This window comes from Tripterygium wilfordii, chromosome 9 (assembly GCF_013401445.1).
Source record: "Tripterygium wilfordii isolate XIE 37 chromosome 9, ASM1340144v1, whole genome shotgun sequence".
In the NCBI taxonomy this organism is placed as follows: Eukaryota; Viridiplantae; Streptophyta; class Magnoliopsida; order Celastrales; family Celastraceae; genus Tripterygium; species Tripterygium wilfordii.
Genome location: NC_052240.1, coordinates 11,360,999 through 11,379,227, shown reverse-complemented (window position 1 = coordinate 11,379,227; position 18,229 = coordinate 11,360,999). Strand labels below are relative to the sequence as shown.

The 18,229-nt window shown below is 34.1% G+C and overlaps 2 protein-coding genes and 1 non-coding gene across 3 annotated transcripts; all 3 read right to left on the bottom strand.

Moving 5' to 3' along the window:
* Positions 1-84: 84 nt before the first annotated feature.
* TRNAE-UUC lies at positions 85-156 on the bottom strand. Its single transcript has one exon. It is a non-coding gene; the product is annotated as a tRNA-Glu (tRNA).
* A 5,678-nt stretch (positions 157-5,834) lies between these two features.
* LOC120006447 (AP2-like ethylene-responsive transcription factor AIL5) lies at positions 5,835-8,846 on the bottom strand. The gene is made up of 8 exons (XM_038856490.1): positions 8,214-8,846; positions 8,013-8,095; positions 7,634-7,642; positions 7,359-7,447; positions 7,175-7,248; positions 7,001-7,051; positions 6,793-6,869; positions 5,835-6,618 (listed from the first exon to the last, which is right to left on the bottom strand). The coding sequence occupies exons 1-8, from the start codon at positions 8,639-8,641 to the stop codon at positions 5,996-5,998; spliced, it is 1,434 nt and encodes a 477-aa protein (XP_038712418.1). The 5' UTR covers positions 8,642-8,846; the 3' UTR covers positions 5,835-5,995.
* A 2,444-nt stretch (positions 8,847-11,290) lies between these two features.
* Positions 11,291-16,112, bottom strand: LOC120006448 (replication protein A 32 kDa subunit B). The gene is made up of 10 exons (XM_038856491.1): positions 15,918-16,112; positions 15,568-15,666; positions 15,397-15,494; positions 15,226-15,267; positions 14,703-14,780; positions 13,747-13,825; positions 13,531-13,611; positions 13,371-13,450; positions 11,760-11,828; positions 11,291-11,673 (listed from the first exon to the last, which is right to left on the bottom strand). Exons 1-10 carry the CDS (start codon positions 16,017-16,019, stop codon positions 11,589-11,591), a joined length of 813 nt encoding a protein of 270 aa, XP_038712419.1. The 5' UTR covers positions 16,020-16,112; the 3' UTR covers positions 11,291-11,588.
* Positions 16,113-18,229: the final 2,117 nt, after the last annotated feature.

Sequence of the window (18,229 nt, the reverse complement as noted above, 5' to 3'; positions counted from 1 at the left end):
ACTGATCATATATATATATATATATAGCATGTATATGTATTAATTTGTTCCCAAAAAATTAAAAAATAAAGGATTTGCAAAAGTTTCCGTTGCCGGGAATCGAACCCGGGTCTCCTGGGTGAAAGCCAGATATCCTAACCGCTGGACGACAACGGATTTTAATGTCCAAGGATGGATTAATTTATAAATAACTATTACCAACCTATGTGTGAATATTGAATTTTTTTAGTGAGTGTCAGTCACTCTCATTTCTTGCATGGAAAATAAAAAAATGTCTATGTAAATAGGATTGGGAGGGACACCACATTCATTGCATTGCTTTGAGAGATTTTTTTAGATGTTTTGATTGTCTGAATTTTGGGTGTTTTAAATGATAGATTTTGAGTGATTTGAAATATTGCTTAGGAGTTTTGTGCCTATGGATCATAATGGTTTTTATAAATAAAATTTTTTTAACAAATTTCTTTATGTGTTTTATAAGATTTAAACTTATTATGGGAGCTGGGGCTTAAAAAAATTATTTGTATCCGATTGGTTTTACGAACTCGACATTATATTTTTTTGTTCAAAACAAAAATCAAATTCGTCGTGAGAGAGATATAGAATGTTTTGGGTTTATATACAACAATAAGTGTCATGCATTTGATTTTGTTTCGGACAAACAATATACCGTTGGATTCATAAAGCCTATCAAAAACAAATATAGTTTTTGTAAAGCTATAGCAGAGCCTCTCGATATACTTATCAACCTACTAATGATTTTTTTTTTGTCCAAAAAATTCAAAAACCATAAAAATTTCCCAATTTAATGCGTTCTCTAAAACACACCAAATTAAACACTATACTGGTGTTGATCAAATTCATGAGAACACATCTTAATAACTCACAAGCATTAGCCTAGCATGAACACTTTTTTTTTTAGTAACCCATGAACACCCTTCAACATATCATATAAAAACACCTTAAAACACATGAAAACTAACTATTATCTTGCTAAGTAGGGCCTGTTTGGTTATAGTTTTCAAAACTGTTTTCTATTTTTGAAAATTCAAATGAGATTGAAAATTCGTTTGGTTGGATATTTTTAGAAACTGTTTTGTAAAATTGAAAACTGTTTTTGGTTTTTAAAAACTAAAAAACCAAAACTGTTATTTGAAGTTTTGTAAAATTCTTTTCTGTTTTCTCTTTCATCTTTCCTCTTTCTCCATGCAAAATCCTCTACCAAATGAATTTTGTTTTCATCATTATTTCTTAAAATTGTTTTCAAAATCTAATCTTAAAATCAGTTTTTGAAAGTAAAAAACCAAAACCATTTCCAAACACACCCATTCTTCTAGTTTTGACTCCTTTTGTTTTCTTCTTGACTACAGACATGTATATTTCATTATGGAACATGTTAAGAAAGGCCGAGCCCACTAGGCCCTGCGCTTCGGCACTTAGCGAGGCTGGACCTTATGTTTTGAGATTTGCGAGTTTGTTCGGCCCATGAATCTCGAGGGCTAGCTTCCGCCCGTGCTGGGCTGTACTGGGCTAAACATCTCTACTTATATAGAAATATATTTTATTTTGATATTGTTTGGACATGCATAATTGAAGTTTGGAAATCGGTTTGTGTTCTATAAAAAATTATTAAACAGAAGGATTAATTTGTAGCATAATGATAAGTGCAGGGGCTTTTATTTGACCCAAAAAAAAATTCATGGGTTTTTTTGATCCAAAAGAGTTAAGCTTGGCTTGGGAGACCGTGAGAGGTGATGCATGGGTTTGGTTATGACGAGAATTTATTAGGCCCTTTGGTTTTGGTTTCATCGCCCTTTCCTATTTTCGGATGAGGTACTATCTTTAAGGTATAGTTAGTTACAATTTTCCACACAAAATCATGTTAAATCATGATTTAAAATGTATTATTGAGTGTTCATAATATTAGATTTTGGAAAAAAAAAACTAGAACTTAATTATTTTTGGTAACCGACAATGACACCATAAAAACTTGTCCTTTAAACATTTGATATGGATATAAACTCGGACGTTCAGAGGTCTGCACGCAAAAAAGTTTTTCATTGACAACAAATCAAATTGGATCAAAGTTCAGTGCGTGGTCATAAGTGTATTCCTCTCAATGAGAAACGAAGTTAGTACGTTCTGAATCCATAGTGTTTGGCCTTAGAGAGATTCACTAACTATGTCAATAGTGGTTCCCTAAATCTTAAACCTTAAAACATTAAATTATAACTCTTAAATCATAGTAATATGTTATTTTTCTTTAAAAAAATTATAATCTAATATAATTTTGACGAGAATTGTAGCAAATTCTACCCTCAAAAGCTCCCTGTTGCTCTCTGTTACTTAGGTAACCGCATGTTTTACGTCTCCATACAGTATTTTAGGATACAAGTCAAAATAGAACGTGCAAACCTAGTTGGTATATGATTAATTAGATGAACACAACTACTTATATGAATGATTATCATAATTACAATTTAGAACCCACACACACACACACGCACATATATTATATATATAGATGGATAAGTATAAAAGTAATGTAGAGAAAATTTAAGGATTCCTTGATTCACGGAATCTTGTTCGCATCCAACTCCAAGAAGACAAAATCCTAATCCTTAAATCATTAAATATAACACAAGTACAAATAAGATGTTTTGGCTACTAATTGAGTCAAAGCAACACATCAAAGAAAAAGTTAAAGAGCTGGTGGTGTGGCCGACATGATTCAGGCACAAAATTAACAAAAAGGGCACAAGGATTAAATACTGAACTCACAAAAGACAAATTAAAAGACAAAGGTCAATTAAAAGAAGAAAAAATATTATCTTTTGCAGCATTTGGTTTGACTATTATTACTTGATGCATCTTGGAACATTAGCCTTTTCAGCAAATATGTATGTGCCGCGGCAACCCTAGCTTTTTTTGGTGGAAAATTACAAAGAAAAGAAAAAGAGAAAAGAGAAACATATCACATATGCAATGACTTTCAACTTTTTTTTTTTTCAGGTTTTGTGGTTTTTCGTAAGAAAATCTATAGAAATTTATGATGCATGCATCCCTTTTGTTTGATTGAGTACTACCATTTTCACCTAGAATAATAAAAACAAATATTGGTACTAATAAGAGATGGTTCGGTTGACAATCGACTGGGTTAGACATATATACCCAATGTTCGATTCCAATCGCAATCATATTGTAGAAAAAATAATTTTTTTTTTAATTTCAATAACTAATAAGAGATCAAGTTTCATCCTTTTATAAGGTTGAGCGAGCTTCAAAGGAAATAGAAGTGATAGGGATCACAGTAAAAAGCATCTCAGTAGTGGATGTGTTACTCTCTTGTTCAATCATCAGATTTTATGGGCCCCCACACTTACATCAATTAAGGGACAAGATCCACTACTGGGATAACTGAGATATTTTTTACTGGGATTCCTAACATTTTTGCAGAAGAAATGACATTTTATACTAGTTCGGAGTTGGCACAATGAGTGGCTAGTACCAACAAAAATATAAAATTTGAGTTTTAACAAATATTAGACATAAATTAATGTTTTTCAATATATGTGTTATACTAATAGAATCATAATCAATATAATTCGGTATTACCGTATATATGTATATAGAGTCCAAATACAATTACCATAAAAATCATTGCGATTTTTTTTAGTAAAAAAATTTCTTATTGACTACCGTCATGTGGCACAACATATAAATTCTAAAGGTTTAAAAATTTTTTATTATGGGTGTTTGGCAGTGCGTTCACACTGCGTTCAGTTGCACCGCACCTCATAACATCACAGTTTTTTGTGACACGCCAAAAAGTTTTTGCGTTTCAACTCACCTCACAACACTTCCAAACGCTTACAATATATGTTGAATTGTCCTACGTAATCAAATTAGGTCAATTATTTTATTTTAGATTAATGTACAATGCAAACATTAAGTGATTTTATATTAATATTATTAGTCATCTAATATAACCGTAATTTAGATACGTCAAACGCACCTCACAGCACCGCACCATAGTTTTAAAAGTGATGCGCCAAACAACTTTTTACTTTCCAACTCACCTCACAGCACCACAGTTTTATAACTCACAGCACCTCACAGCAGTTGACAACACTCCCAAACAGGCTCAATTATTGACTACCAACACGTGACGCGACATTTAAATTCTTAACGACATTTTAAATATTGTATATAGATAAATTTTATGTATCGGAGCCCTACCCTTTCCCTTTTAGGTAGGCAAATAATTTTTGTAGTAAGAATTGGAACACAAGATTTATTGGTCATGAATCATGGACGAAGCTAGTATATTAAAATATTAGACGTTGTTTCAATATTAAAATTTATTAACTTAATCTATTAATCTACAGTAAAATATTAACTGTACTTATTTCAGTTATTAACTACTGATCTATATAGTTATTTATTTTACTATTTCACAATTAATCATTAAAATTAGTAATTGTACAAGGTGCTCTTAACAAGTTACATATAAATTAATACCCTAAAAGTGGATTTATTTGTAACGTATCACTAATCCGCAATTGAACCAATTATATTTTTGGAGCGATTGAGCTGCAACGGGTACTTGAGAAATCAAACACCAAAAACTTGTAGAATAGCCGGTAGACCTTGCCGAGGTACGGTTGGTGGGTGGTGATCGGAATGCCAAACGGGCACAAATTATATTCCTCTTGAAATGAAATCAAAGCCACAAACTGATAATTTCCAGTCAAAAGTGGAAAATAGTGGTCAAAGAAGAAGGCATGCATGGTGGCAAAAAGAAAATAATTTAAGCATGGAATACGCGCCGAAAGCACGAAAAAGAAACAAGAAATCTAACAAAGAAGAAAAAAACTAGAGGACACACATTTTTGGATGAGAATTAGGGAGACATGTACGACAAGATTCTTTTCTTCAATTTGTTATGTCTTGTTGTGTGTATATATATGTGTGTGTGTGTATTAATTGTGAAAAGCTATTTATATTCACACTTTTTTTTGATTCTCTACATTATTTAGTTTGGATTTGTTTAATTCATTGAATTGATTTGGTGTTTAGTTTGTGGGCATTGGATTTTAGACACAACACATATACCATCGTACCTTCCGAATCTTGTTCACATACACAAGGCCCTTTTTAAGAATTTCAATTTCAATTTTTTGTACAATATATAAGTACCCAAAGGTGAATGAGTTGATTGGAGATGAATGACTTTTTTTTTTCTTCAACACATAACCCATCCAAATGTTCGCTAGACAACTGTCTAATAAATATCAAGCCATATGAAAGACCCCATAACCCCCATTTAGATAGAGGCCTCGTGCGAAAGATAACGCAAGCTGACATTCGCACACAATGAGCTGAACAATGACCCATCTCTCAAATCGTGCGAATAGAAACACATATGGGACTTAAACTCGCTGACTTCCCGTTTGCACTAAGAGTTACCGCAGTCAATTTGACCATCTCAACCAACTACCCGTTATTGGGGGATGAGCAACTTACCAAGAGGTTAGGAGAGAAATGGACAATCTAAATATAACTAATTATGTGATTTCATAGTAAGCATTACAAAAAGATTTATTGTACACTTATACCCTTGTAATTAAGTTAAGAATAATGCTTGAGACCCCCATTTAATGTGGAGTGTTGGATGTGAAGTGGACCCTACATGTGTGTTTTTAATCAATGGTTATTTTATTGCCACATAGATTTGAGAAACTTTTGGGGATCAAATTTTGGGGTCTCTAGCATTGTCTTTAAGTTAAATCATGTCAGTAAAGAAGAAAAGCAGAGACCAAAAAACGTAAGAAAAACAAAACAAAAGAAAGCCATGCATGACAGAAACAAAGCTAAAGAGGGTTGAGTTAGTAGTGCTAGTGTCAGCTGCTTGCTCCCCTAATAATAATTTACTTGTCAGTCCACCTCATCACATCTATTCAAACTTCCAAAACACCAAAAGCACAGATTCTCATTATTCCATCCCAAAAATTGGTGTCTGAAGCACAAGAGCAGCAGCAGCAGAGAGACTATTAGTAGGCTTTGCAGTAGTAGCTTGAAATGAATAAGGAGATGATGCAATACTACTGCTATTGCTCCAGCTGCTGCTACTACCCCCAATATTACTGTTTAAAGCAAGAGGGAATATTGGACTACCACTTGAATGTTGTTGTTGAGAGTAACAACCACCATTAGCAACACTATTCATTAACCCAACACTGTTGTTGCTGCTGCTTCCAAGCAAGTCCATGTTGAAACCTGTGCTGCTTATAGGGTTCTTGTTTTGGTATCCAAGGATGTTAGACCAATAATCAGATAGAGATGGGTCTTGTTTGATTGGCATTGCAAAGCTGAGTAGTGATGAGGATGCTGAGGAGAGATCTTGGCCGTCCGATACGCTCTTGCTCTTGATGATCATATGGCTTTCTGAAGGTGAATGATCTGGTGATGAGTTCTTTGTTAGGCCTCCGACGGGTAGGTTGCTGTTGGCGATGCTTTTAGCGTCGTAGCGGTTCATGTCGAAGTTGGTCACAGCGTTTAGGCCTCTGAATTTTATTGCTGCAATGTCGTAGGCCTCCGCAGCTTCTTCTTGTGTGCCTTTTGGAACAAAAATACGTATATATATATATCAACCTAAATTCTAAATCCTAAATCCGAAACGATAATAATTATAACTTTACAGATTAGTATGGCCAGTATTTGAAATATATAGTGCCTTATGTACAAATGACCATGCATAAATTCAAATGAAATGAAATGATATATACTTACTGAATGTGCCAAGGTAAAGGTCTTTGTTTCCGGCTACCCTTCCTATTCTTGCTTGCCATCGACCATGTTGATGGTGCCTGAAATTGATTACAATAATTATTCGTCCCAAAAAGAAAAAAAAAATTAATTTTTTTTAAAAAGGGAATTCAAGGAAGAAATAAAAGTTCATTTTTCATTAAAAAAAGAAAAAGAACTAAAGGTAACAAACCTTGTCACTCCTCTGTAAATTGAGGCTCCTCTTGAAAATCCACTGCTTTTTCTGGAACATTAAATAAATTAATGGAAGTAATTAATAATATATAATAGATTACTTTGTAAGAAAAAGAATTGAATGGAGACAAATGTGTGTGTACTTATAATATAGTGTGTTTTTTTTTTTTACCTCCTTAGAGAAGCAACAAACTCCTGCCTAGTCATGTGCCTCATCTCTTCCAGTTCCTTCTCATAGTTTGACATCTTTAGACAAAATTAATTAGGTAAAATAAGATGATTAATCTAGAAGATCTATAGATAATGAAATTAATAAAAAAAAATTAAGATTGCATAGAGAGAGAGAGAGAGATTACGGGAAAGTTGGTAGTGGTGGTGGAACCCCAGTACTTGAGAGCTGCAAGATCATATGCTCTTGCTGCCTTTTCTTCCTTATCATACCCACCTATAAAATTACAAAAATAAATAGTAAATAGAAATAATTGTAATAAGAATCTTATAAATTGATGATTGATACATTATTGATTATATTCATGCAAATCAAGAATCCAAACTTGTGCAACACAGTATTGATGATCATGAAACATTAATTTGAACAGTAAAAAGATGATGGATATATTCTCAAACTCACCCAAATAGACTGAAACGCATAATGACCAGCATCCATGGATTTGCAGCAATCATTGGTCAAAGAACATCAATGTCACAAAAAAAAAAAGAAAGCAGATCATCAGAATCTTTGAAAACTTTTAAATATTGTGGCAAACAGAGAAGATCTGAGCCGTTGATTGCAATTACAATTTTTATATATATTACTATATTAATATTTCTAAATAGGGTTATTAAATAATTAATTGTGGTCAGTGATGAGATACTACTCCCATACCTCCACCGCCTTTATATACCTCTCAGAATACTTAGATCTCCTGCTGCCTGCTGGCACCAGTTGAAAATAATTTCTTTCCTTTTTTTTTAAAAAAAAATTAAGTAATGAAAAAATAAATAAAAACCTTGTCTTCCTTTTCTGGTCTGGCCTTGTCTCCTGCAGCTGTTATCCCACAAATGAGCTTCATATCTACCCGTCCATCTATGCCTAAATCAATCAATCATAAACAAAAAATATCAATCAGAGAATTATTTTTTGATAGTAAAAAAAAAAAAATAATTTTCATTTTTTATGGTGACGTCATATATATGTGCATAATGTTCACCTGGTGACGCCTCTGTAGATAGAAGTGCGTTGCCCAAACGTATCCACAGTTTTCTTGAGTGTGGTCTCCGAAGCTAATTGCTTTACGGCATCGTTTTGGTTAGTGGAGGAGACGTTGGAGAGAAATCCAGCAGCTATAGTTTTAAGGTCTGAGTCGTAAATATTACCACCCACGGCGCCCACTCCATGCGGTGCAGTTTCAGTAGAGAAGAAGTTGTCCACTTTTGGGACACCTGTGAATATGGACAGCTCAGTCGCACCACCCACACCCGCGGTGGTTGTTGTGGTGGTGGTGGTGGTGAAGGCTTCAAAGAGGCAGAGGTTGGAGGAATCTGAGGTGGATGAGGAAGAAGATATTGAGGAGATGCCATGCATGGGTTTGGAGTTGTTGGTGTTGGAAAGAGAGAAACCAAGCCATGAAGCATCCATCAATTATCAAAAGCTCAAAATGTTTCCTTGGTTTTCTTTGATGTTTAAGAGACAACTAGGGTTTTTTTGAAGTGGGAGATATTTCAACTTCAAGATACCATGGGAAAGAAGGAGACATATAGAAGGAGAAACTGAGAGAGAGAGAGAGAACCTTACAAGTCTCAGGCTTGCACGAGGATCGAGGTGGTTCTATATTTCGCTTTCTTTTGTCATTTTTTTTTAAATGTAGAGAGAGAGAGACAGCAGGTGGAAGCTTTTCATGGGATGATCAGGGCGGTCTGTCTCTCTTCTCTCTCATCTCTTGCTATGTTGACCAAAAGCATTCATTGATTATTATTACATAAAAACATTACACACGGAGAGAGAAAATGGAAGATAGGGTTTGGGTGCATGTACGTACGTACGTATACGTATACAATGTCCCTTGTGTGTTAGTGGGGAAACAAAGTAGTAGAGAGAAAAGGGGAAATATATATAAATGTTGGTCCAATCTCATGACTACCTTTATTAATCATGGATCATAAATTCGGCATTTCTGTTTTCACTAGGCATCCATTGTTGAACACAACTCCCGCCTCTTTCATGCATATTACTTTACTTTTTTTGTTCAACAAAGACTTCTATCATTGTTAGACATTTTATATTCTATCCCGCAAAAACAATTCCAATTTAAACAACAAAATCAGATAAGAATTAGCTGGTAACTTGACAATTAAAAGGGATTCTGTTATTTTGAGACATTATGATGCCAATTCGTATATAGAATTTTTGTGTATTTACCTGTCACGAATCATTCATAGAATATGCACAAACCTGTAAAATTACCCATTTCACATTTGAAGGTTAATTGCGTCAAAACACTTGAAAATAGTTGTGTTTGTTTATAATTGATCCGACTTTGAGTGAGATTATTTACGTTCTAAATCCGAAGAGATAACAAGTTAAACTATTATCAAGTGGTTTGTTACTGGTCTACCATGGTAACCCATATATGTCTAGTTAAATTTTTATGTTGAACAAGAAAAAGTGTGTGCGGGGTAGGTAAACAAAATCTGCAATTGAGAATGGGTTTAGTTAAGATGCCAGCATGAAAGCATGGAGGGAAAGAAGGTTTTGGCTGTCTCTGTAAAAAACGAAGGATAATATTTTGCTAATGGCATCCACATGCATGCATATACCAATCAAATGACACGTGTGTATTAACTTAATATTAATTGCAAACATCCAGTAATGGTGTCAGCTTCCTGACCAAGATGCCATATTTCATACAAATGATCTCATATTGTGGATAGTTTTATAATCCTGATACACAATCTGGTCTCCACATGTTAGAGCTACGAAATTGAGTCGTCGTAGACAAAAACAACTTGTGTTTATATATATATGGGTGCTCGTATTATTGGGTATGTAAAAAATTGTATATTAATAAGATCGAAAAAGACCTTCACATACATTTTAAATTCTATTCATACACCTCAACAACTGGGACATATATGAATTAGGTACGAATATATGTCCACTATACATTCAGAAGGTACGGAGACATGTGCAAAAGTAGTTTTGAATTTTGACACGAGTAGTGTTAACGGGTGTTCTAAAAACACTTGTTAAATATTTATTACACCATATCATGATATGTCATATATGATGAACACTTTCTCACTTATTTTTTAGACTTAAAATACATGTTTTCTTCAAATTCCAATACATTTTTTTCTTCATCTTATCTTGTGCCTAAGAAGATTTATTAACATTTTCTTTTTGACACAAATGAAGATAATAGATGTCTCATAGTGAGTCGCCTACTCAAACTAGAAGCGACAGCCACATGAAAGTCGAAACCCCAAAACCCGGACAAGGAGTTTGAGAATGCTTTTCAACATTGAAATAAGACTAATAAAAGGCCATCATATGGTATTGGTTGGGAGTTCGGCGGGAGTTGTGTTTTGATTCTCTTTCTTTTCTTTTTTCTCTTCTTTTTTAAAGGAATATAAACAAAAAGCAGATGACAAAATTGTCTGTCAACTATCGCCCAAAAAAGGCCAAGTGAAACCAAATCATTCCCCACGTTCGCTAGCTAGCTGCCTCTCTCTATTTCTCTTTTTTTTTTCTTTTACTATTTTACTTCATCATCATATATCACATGACATGACTCTTTTGCATTCTTTATTTTGTTAGATAGATATAGACAGATACCATTATCATGATTGTTCCAAGTTTTCAAAAGTATAAAAAAAAAAAAATTATATATGCACTCTCGAACTAGTAGTTCAAATAATAAAGATGATATTTATCACCCTGATAAACAGAGTTCAAATCACCCGATAAGCAAAGTTTGAATCCCTCTCCACCCTAATGAACATCCTTAGATGCTCGGCAATATTCTTTTGTAATCTTTTTAAACAGAAAATGGTTGAGACTTTTGGTTCTTATAATACAATTTTATTAATCATTTTCGCTGTTGATTAATTAGGAAAAAAAGTTTATGATACAACACTTCAACTGCACGGACTATTTGCACTTGTCACGATGTGCAAGACACAAGGTGCGGTGACCGGCTGACCGCAGAATAACACGTGAATTCCGGACAATCTTCAGCTTACACGTGCCAGCCTATTTATATATATGCAACGAATGGAATTAGATAAATATGGTAAAAATGACGTAAAACCAATTTTAAAAATGTACAAAACACAACATTGCAACATGTGATCCACCGATACAGGTTTATCTACCTTCCTTAGATATTAGACAAAAGCCCTGTTATTTTTTCTCTTTTAACATCCATGAGTAATGTCCCAGCACAAAAAAAGATCCCGGAAAAAGCCATTACCTGCCTTAATTTTCATTTCATATATCATGCTTGAGATTAAGAAACCAAGCAAGAGACAGATTTACAGGATGACCTGATTCAACCAAGATTTACCCTAAAGGCCTTATAAAAGTATCAGCCATTAACACTTGACTTGTAATGGTCATTGTCAATGGTAGAGTAAACACAGCCATTGTCTTGAAGATGTTCTAAAGCTTCCCTGTCAAACAAATTACATTATCAAGGTCAGTGTATTTCTGCAGGAATTTTAGAGATAGATATAGAGAGACAGAGCGAGAGTCATACATGACCTTCTCCATTGGAGTGTTTAATTGCTCAGCAATCATAAGACGGTGTACCCCCTCTTCTCTTGCTCTGAAGTATGGAAACAACTCAAGGTGTCAATAAAGTAGATTTACAGACAAATGAGACTTGAAGTCTTGAACCAAGCATTATATGAGTCAAGAGACGAGAAGATATGGCCACGAAATTTCAAAAACAGGTATACACCAAGGAAAAAAGAAGAAGAAGAAGAAGAAGAAGGGCCCATATTCTCCGGAGCATACACAACATCAGTAATGGAGGTTTTCATACACATTTATTTATGACAGCAGAGTAGTTAGAAACTCAAGACTTTCACAAAAAACCAGCTGAAGTTGTGAGTGATTTTACAAACTTACAATCTTGTATCATGTGATAAAATAAATAAAATTACGTAGCATACATACTACAAAACATGAAAATGGGATGATAATATCCATTTCCCAAAGCACATCATTTTCGACTGCGTTAGTTAGTAGTTCTTTGTTCCAATATTTGCTATTATGTAAGCTTCAATAGTGGTTAAAAATCATTCATAGATTTATTTCCATCTCCATCCTTCTAATGGAGGTCGGTTCTACTTAAAATTATTAAAGCAATTGTTTTCTTTTTTCTCTAAATGTACATGAGTTCCTTCTTAATTCAGTTCACCAAAACCCAGGAACCACGTAGATTTAAGGCAATTTCTTGAAGTTTCCTTGTCCAAGGGCATTGCAAGAGAAGACGTCTAACCACTTTGTCATACATCATAAAGAAAGCATATAGCAACCAGGTTCTCCCTCTTTTTCTCTAGGAGTCTAAAGTTTGAATGCCCCCCTGATGCTTCCTAATTATTTTCCAATGACATTCAAGTAAGTTTTCCACTTATGCACTTAATGTCTCATTAGAATACAATGGCACACTGAAGTCTCCCCCCATAATAGTGAATGGAATTCGAAAATTTGACTTGCAAACAAATTTTTTTTCCCTTTTTTGTGGGGTGGGGGGCAACTTCGGAGTCCGGTAGTTTAGGCAAAACAGTGACAGCTAGAGAGGTTAAGGTTCTGTGTGGATTATTTGCGTAAAAAAGCTAGGATGCAGTATGGCGATCAAAGAGGAATGTAAGGGAATGGTATTGTAAGAGAGCTAGGAAGTAAAAGTGAGAGAACGTAGAAGTTATTGTTAATGTTCTATTGCCGTAAAGTATAAACAGTAACTCGAGGAACTGTAGCTAGAAAGAAAGAAGTGAAAGAGAGAATACTTGTATTATATATGGGTAGAGAGAGAGAGAGAGAGAAGTATACAGATATGTTGTGCACTAAAGTTTCCTAACCATTTATTGATTGGCTCCTTTCATTGGCAGTGATATCAATTGCTGAGAAAGGAGTTAGTTGCCTATTGCCAGAAACTGTGTGATTGAAAATCAGCCACCAAAACTATGATAAGTGGAGCAAAGGGTTATCATCCACTCCCAATCAATTCAAGTCCGGAAACATCAAGAACACTTGGCACCAGAGGTATTACATGAGCCAGTAGACAGGAAAATTACAAAGTCTAGAGAGCGAAAAAGCACGACTCCAGCTAAAAAGAATTTAATTAGAGTTACAGATAACTTACAGATATGTTGGATGCTTCAACAAATTTAAGACACTCTGAGATAAGCTGTCCAGTGAACCAATGCCATATGAAGTAGAAAACTAGAGATGAAAATCTAGAGGATCAGTAAAAATAATCTATCAAGAGGTCAGAAAAAATACATGACTCTAAATTCGTTTACCTGATTAGGTGCGACCGCTTGGTATCCCTTCATAGGGGTGCTCATTCTTGAATTTGCCAGCTGGGGTTGAGTGACAGAGCCCTGTAATTGAATATGTAAATTGTACATCAGGAAAAAGAAGTCTCAATTATTAAAGCGTTATACTGCGCATATTAAAATGTCATGCAACCAAAAAAAGAGCGAAAGAATGGCAGATACAAGTGGTTGAACCATTACCCGTATCTTAGTGTTGTAGAGATGGACGTACATACATTCAATAAAGTGGCCAGTGATCTCATTGAAGTCAGCAATAGGCCTAAAAGCAAGATCAAGTTTGTAATTTAAAGTAATAAGATAAAACTTTAGCATTAAAAAGTAACTTAAGAACTCCAATATATCCATATGGGTCCAAACTCCAAAGTACAAACCAGTGAATATTTGTGATTAAAAATGACACAAGGAACTACACCAGGGAGAGGAATTCAAAACCCTTGAATAATGAAAAAAGTGATAGTCACGCAGTGAAGCATAATAATTAAGTTCCTCACCACCTTGCCCGAGGGCAAGGACTCTAACCAACACTCCATAGAATAAACAAACAAAAAAAAGACGAAGCACCATAACCTGAATCTAGTTCAGAAAACAATAGATTCAATTGTGAAGAACGATAGGAAATGTATCTATTCATTTTAAATATCATTTCAAAAACATGTGCACAACCTGCAAATTAGTTCCCACCGAAGTGTGTGATACCAGCCATTATCAATATTAATTACTAAGTTGAATTATATATAGAGAATAAAGTTATCAAACAATGCACAAGAAATCATCATAGAGTCAAAAAAAATGTTAAGAGGTGATATTTTATTTGAAAGCTATTCAGGGTAAATAAATGGAGATCAACGACAAGAGAAATAAACTATTGAAAAATTAAATTATTGCATTCAACAGAGGGAAGAATTTTGGGGTTCAGGAATCATATGCATATATCCATACTGTAATTTAGGAAAGTTGTTGCAGGTTTCCAGAACTCATTTCCAAGGAACTTGGCAATCATGTAGTCAAGATATATACAAGGTGCCTTCAAGCTAATGGGAAAAATATTTGTTAATATGTGAGCTATGAAAATCATATCAAATGTCAAACACATTTTATTAACCATATATATATGAGAAGAATTACTAAATTCATACCTTATGGAAAAGGCATTTATGAACCTTTTGCCCTGAAGGCTTCTCAAGTGCCCATGAACACGAACATACATTCCAACCCTGACACAAGTTAATTATTAAAGCAAAAAATGAGAAAAAAAAAAAGGGACTCCTGTTACTCAAATAATCAACTATTTAAAAATATTCAAACACCTCCATCTTAACTTCAATGCAGAGGATTTTGAGAAAATATAAGGCACTTGATATCACAGAAAGAATGTTTTTTTATTTCCTAGCCAAATTTTTAGATATTTCCAAGGTTTTTTTTTATTATTTCTTTTCTTTCGTTGCATACCCGTAACAAACACGCAACAATGATTGAGCTGTTGTATTCACACTCTGAATGATAATTGTGAAAGAAATTAAGAACCAATAATACTATCTCTCTTTCGGCAAACAATTCTGTTCAAAGTTCAAACAAATACCATACAGATGTGCCAAATTAAGCAATATTAATATCAATTCTGAAAAGCCGAAAGAATAGACACTACAGATAGGAACATACGAGACACCCTCCATTTCTTCTGTATCTATGGATTCTTGAACCCTACATGGAAAAGAAAAGAAAGAAAAATTAAACATCATTGAAGCTGTTAAAAGAGTTTAACGTATTAAACCATACAGCATACTGAGATTAAATACGATGAGAAAAGAACACAAAATTTAAGGAAATCACCATCTGCTGCATTCAATCCGTCCAGTCCCATCATCGACTAAGAAAGTGTACTCACTGACTTTGTCATCCTTCTTGCAAACCATCCCCACAAGTGTAACCTAGACACAATTTAGAGTTGAATAGCATAGCAAAAAGGCTTCATCATCCAAGAGAGTGTAAGAAGAGACTTACATTGTTCACTTCAACGCCATCAATGAATAAATTTGATTCATCAATACCACCTTGTATCTGCTTCACAGTAACTGAGAGCAACGGGCGACCCTCACGGTTCTGCAAAATTAAACCAGAGTACTGAACTTGTAATCTTCAGGAAAGGCTACAATTTCCGTTTAATTTTTCTCGGCTCGCACCACAGAGCAGTCGTCATTTTCCAAGAAAAATCGGGGAAACGGAAGGAAATTGAGAAAACTAGAGCTAATATGAGGGAAAACGAGTAGCAATAGATTGACGCAACCATGGAATATTTAAAACAAAACCCTAATTTCGAAGGGGAAAAAAGTAAAAGAAGAGAGGGTGAATACTTTAGAAGTCGAGAAGGAGGAATCGGGGGCCTGGGTGGCCTGAGAGGGCATGAATCCGCCGCCGGAGAAGGCTGCGGCTCCGTCAAATTCGCCTCCATACATCTCTCTGTACACAAACAATCGAAGCCAAACACCAAATACAATGAAACAATTAGAAGTTAAAACAGGCTTTTGATGAAAATTATTGCAAGGCTTTTTACTCAATTACCACTGATGCCTCAAATAAGCGCACTGAAATAATACAAAATTTTATAAAAGAAATTGTTATTTTGCTCCATTTGCTAAAACATTTCGAAAGTAACATAAAATAAAATGTTGGATCCGTTTGATAGACAATTTCGACTATAATATATATTATGATATTGATAAAAATGGTAGAATATATGTTATCTGAAATGTTGGTAGTGTTTGGTTGTATATTTGTTGATAACATATATATTATTTAAAATACAATGACAAATTATGTACATGGTAGTATGCATCTAGGTTGTAATAAATCCAAATAAATATAGAAATAAAAAATAAAAAACATAAATTAAGATAAATAATTAATTAAAATTAACTGGTTGACTTCGATTGTGGTTGATTGCATTTATGCTGCTCAAAATGTTGTGACAAATTACATATATGAACATTATGTAACTCATTACAACACAGAAATAATCATTTATCAAATTGTTCCACATTTTAATGGATTTAGCGACAAGTTCAATCAAGGAACATGTATTAAAACTAAAAAAAAATTAATTGTTACATGTTTAATATGAGAATGAGAGAGGAATTTACTAAAAAGTAAGAAACACAAAAACAAACATAAGATCACATGACAAGTTTTATTGCAACTCTTAAATATGCTTAGTGTCTAACCAACACTTTAGAAATAACACTAATTAGGAAACCAACGTTAGGGAGCTGAACATCTCATAAGTCCCAAGCTAACTATGCTTCTTAAGTGACAACTTAGCAAATCTCCTAGCCATGCCATCTAAAGTGGATCTTACTTTGGTTTTGGGCAACCTTGGTAACTTGCACACTTGCATACCTCCGCTAGATGCCTTCAATACTGAAGAAGTCCAAGAATTTGAACTTGAATTCCAAGAAAAACGATCAAAAACAATGTCGTTTTCCTCCGAGTTTTCGAGAAATTCATTGGTAGGTCTCGACAACCCTTGATTTTCCTTAGAGTGGACTTTATTATTATTAGTCCCTCTTGTAACATAACGATCAACTTTGGCACCCAAATGCTTGGCTCGATTCTTGATCCCTCTCCGAAACTTCTTCATTGTCTTGATCATCGGAACCCTAGATCTAGTGTGAGTGATATTCGGCTTAGACACGTAGGATCCAAGTGCCGCTGGTGGGAGATTAATAGGTCGAATAGTACTCTTATCCATCGGTAGGTCATCTCGAGGCATCCCTGGCTGTGATTCCCAACTGAAAGGAACGACTGCGATTGGATTTGATACTTGATTAGACAGATCGGTTGATGGATTCCTTGAAATCATGATTTTGTTTAAGAAGGCACCATCGATTTGGTGCAATATTGAAGCTTTTCCATCTTCAAGAGTAGTACTGCATCTTCCGCTCTCCATTTTTCTTCTTATTTGTTTGTTTTTTTTTTTTTCTTTCCATTACTTGTGGTCGTATTAAGTAGTTTGTGTGTAAATAACAATATACATGTTACCATATATGGAAAATAAATCAATTCATATAATCTCGGGATTCAGATATGCAATTGCACCTTATCCCATTAAATAAATCTGACCCACAAAGGAAATAATCCGTTATTAATTTTTGTTTTTTCTCTAATATATTTAATTAGGCTCAACAAATTTTGACCAATTTACATAAACGTTGAGATTGGCCCCCATATCATGTGATTAATTTTCATATATATATATATATATTAATACGGAAGATAATTGGATCAATCTTTTTTCCTCTGCATATGTTTTAAGCAATGACATAATATTTTTTTGATAAATATTGCCAAATTCAAAAATGATTTTTGACAAATTTAACTCCAGAATATAAGGGAAGTATAGCTTTTAATGCCTTAGTTTTGTTATCATATCTCTTGTACAGTCATACTAAGAAATATTCTTATTCCTAAAATGTTTACATCTTCTTAGATGACCATATAATACTTACCGGGTATACTTCATAGGATTTACCAACGAGAGGTGGCTCAACTTGCAATCGATTGAATTAGGTATATGTATGTCCAATGTTCGATTCCAATGAGAAGCATATATTTCTCAGTGGTATTTTAAAAAAAATTCAAATAATTTTTCAGGATGAATAAAAGAAGT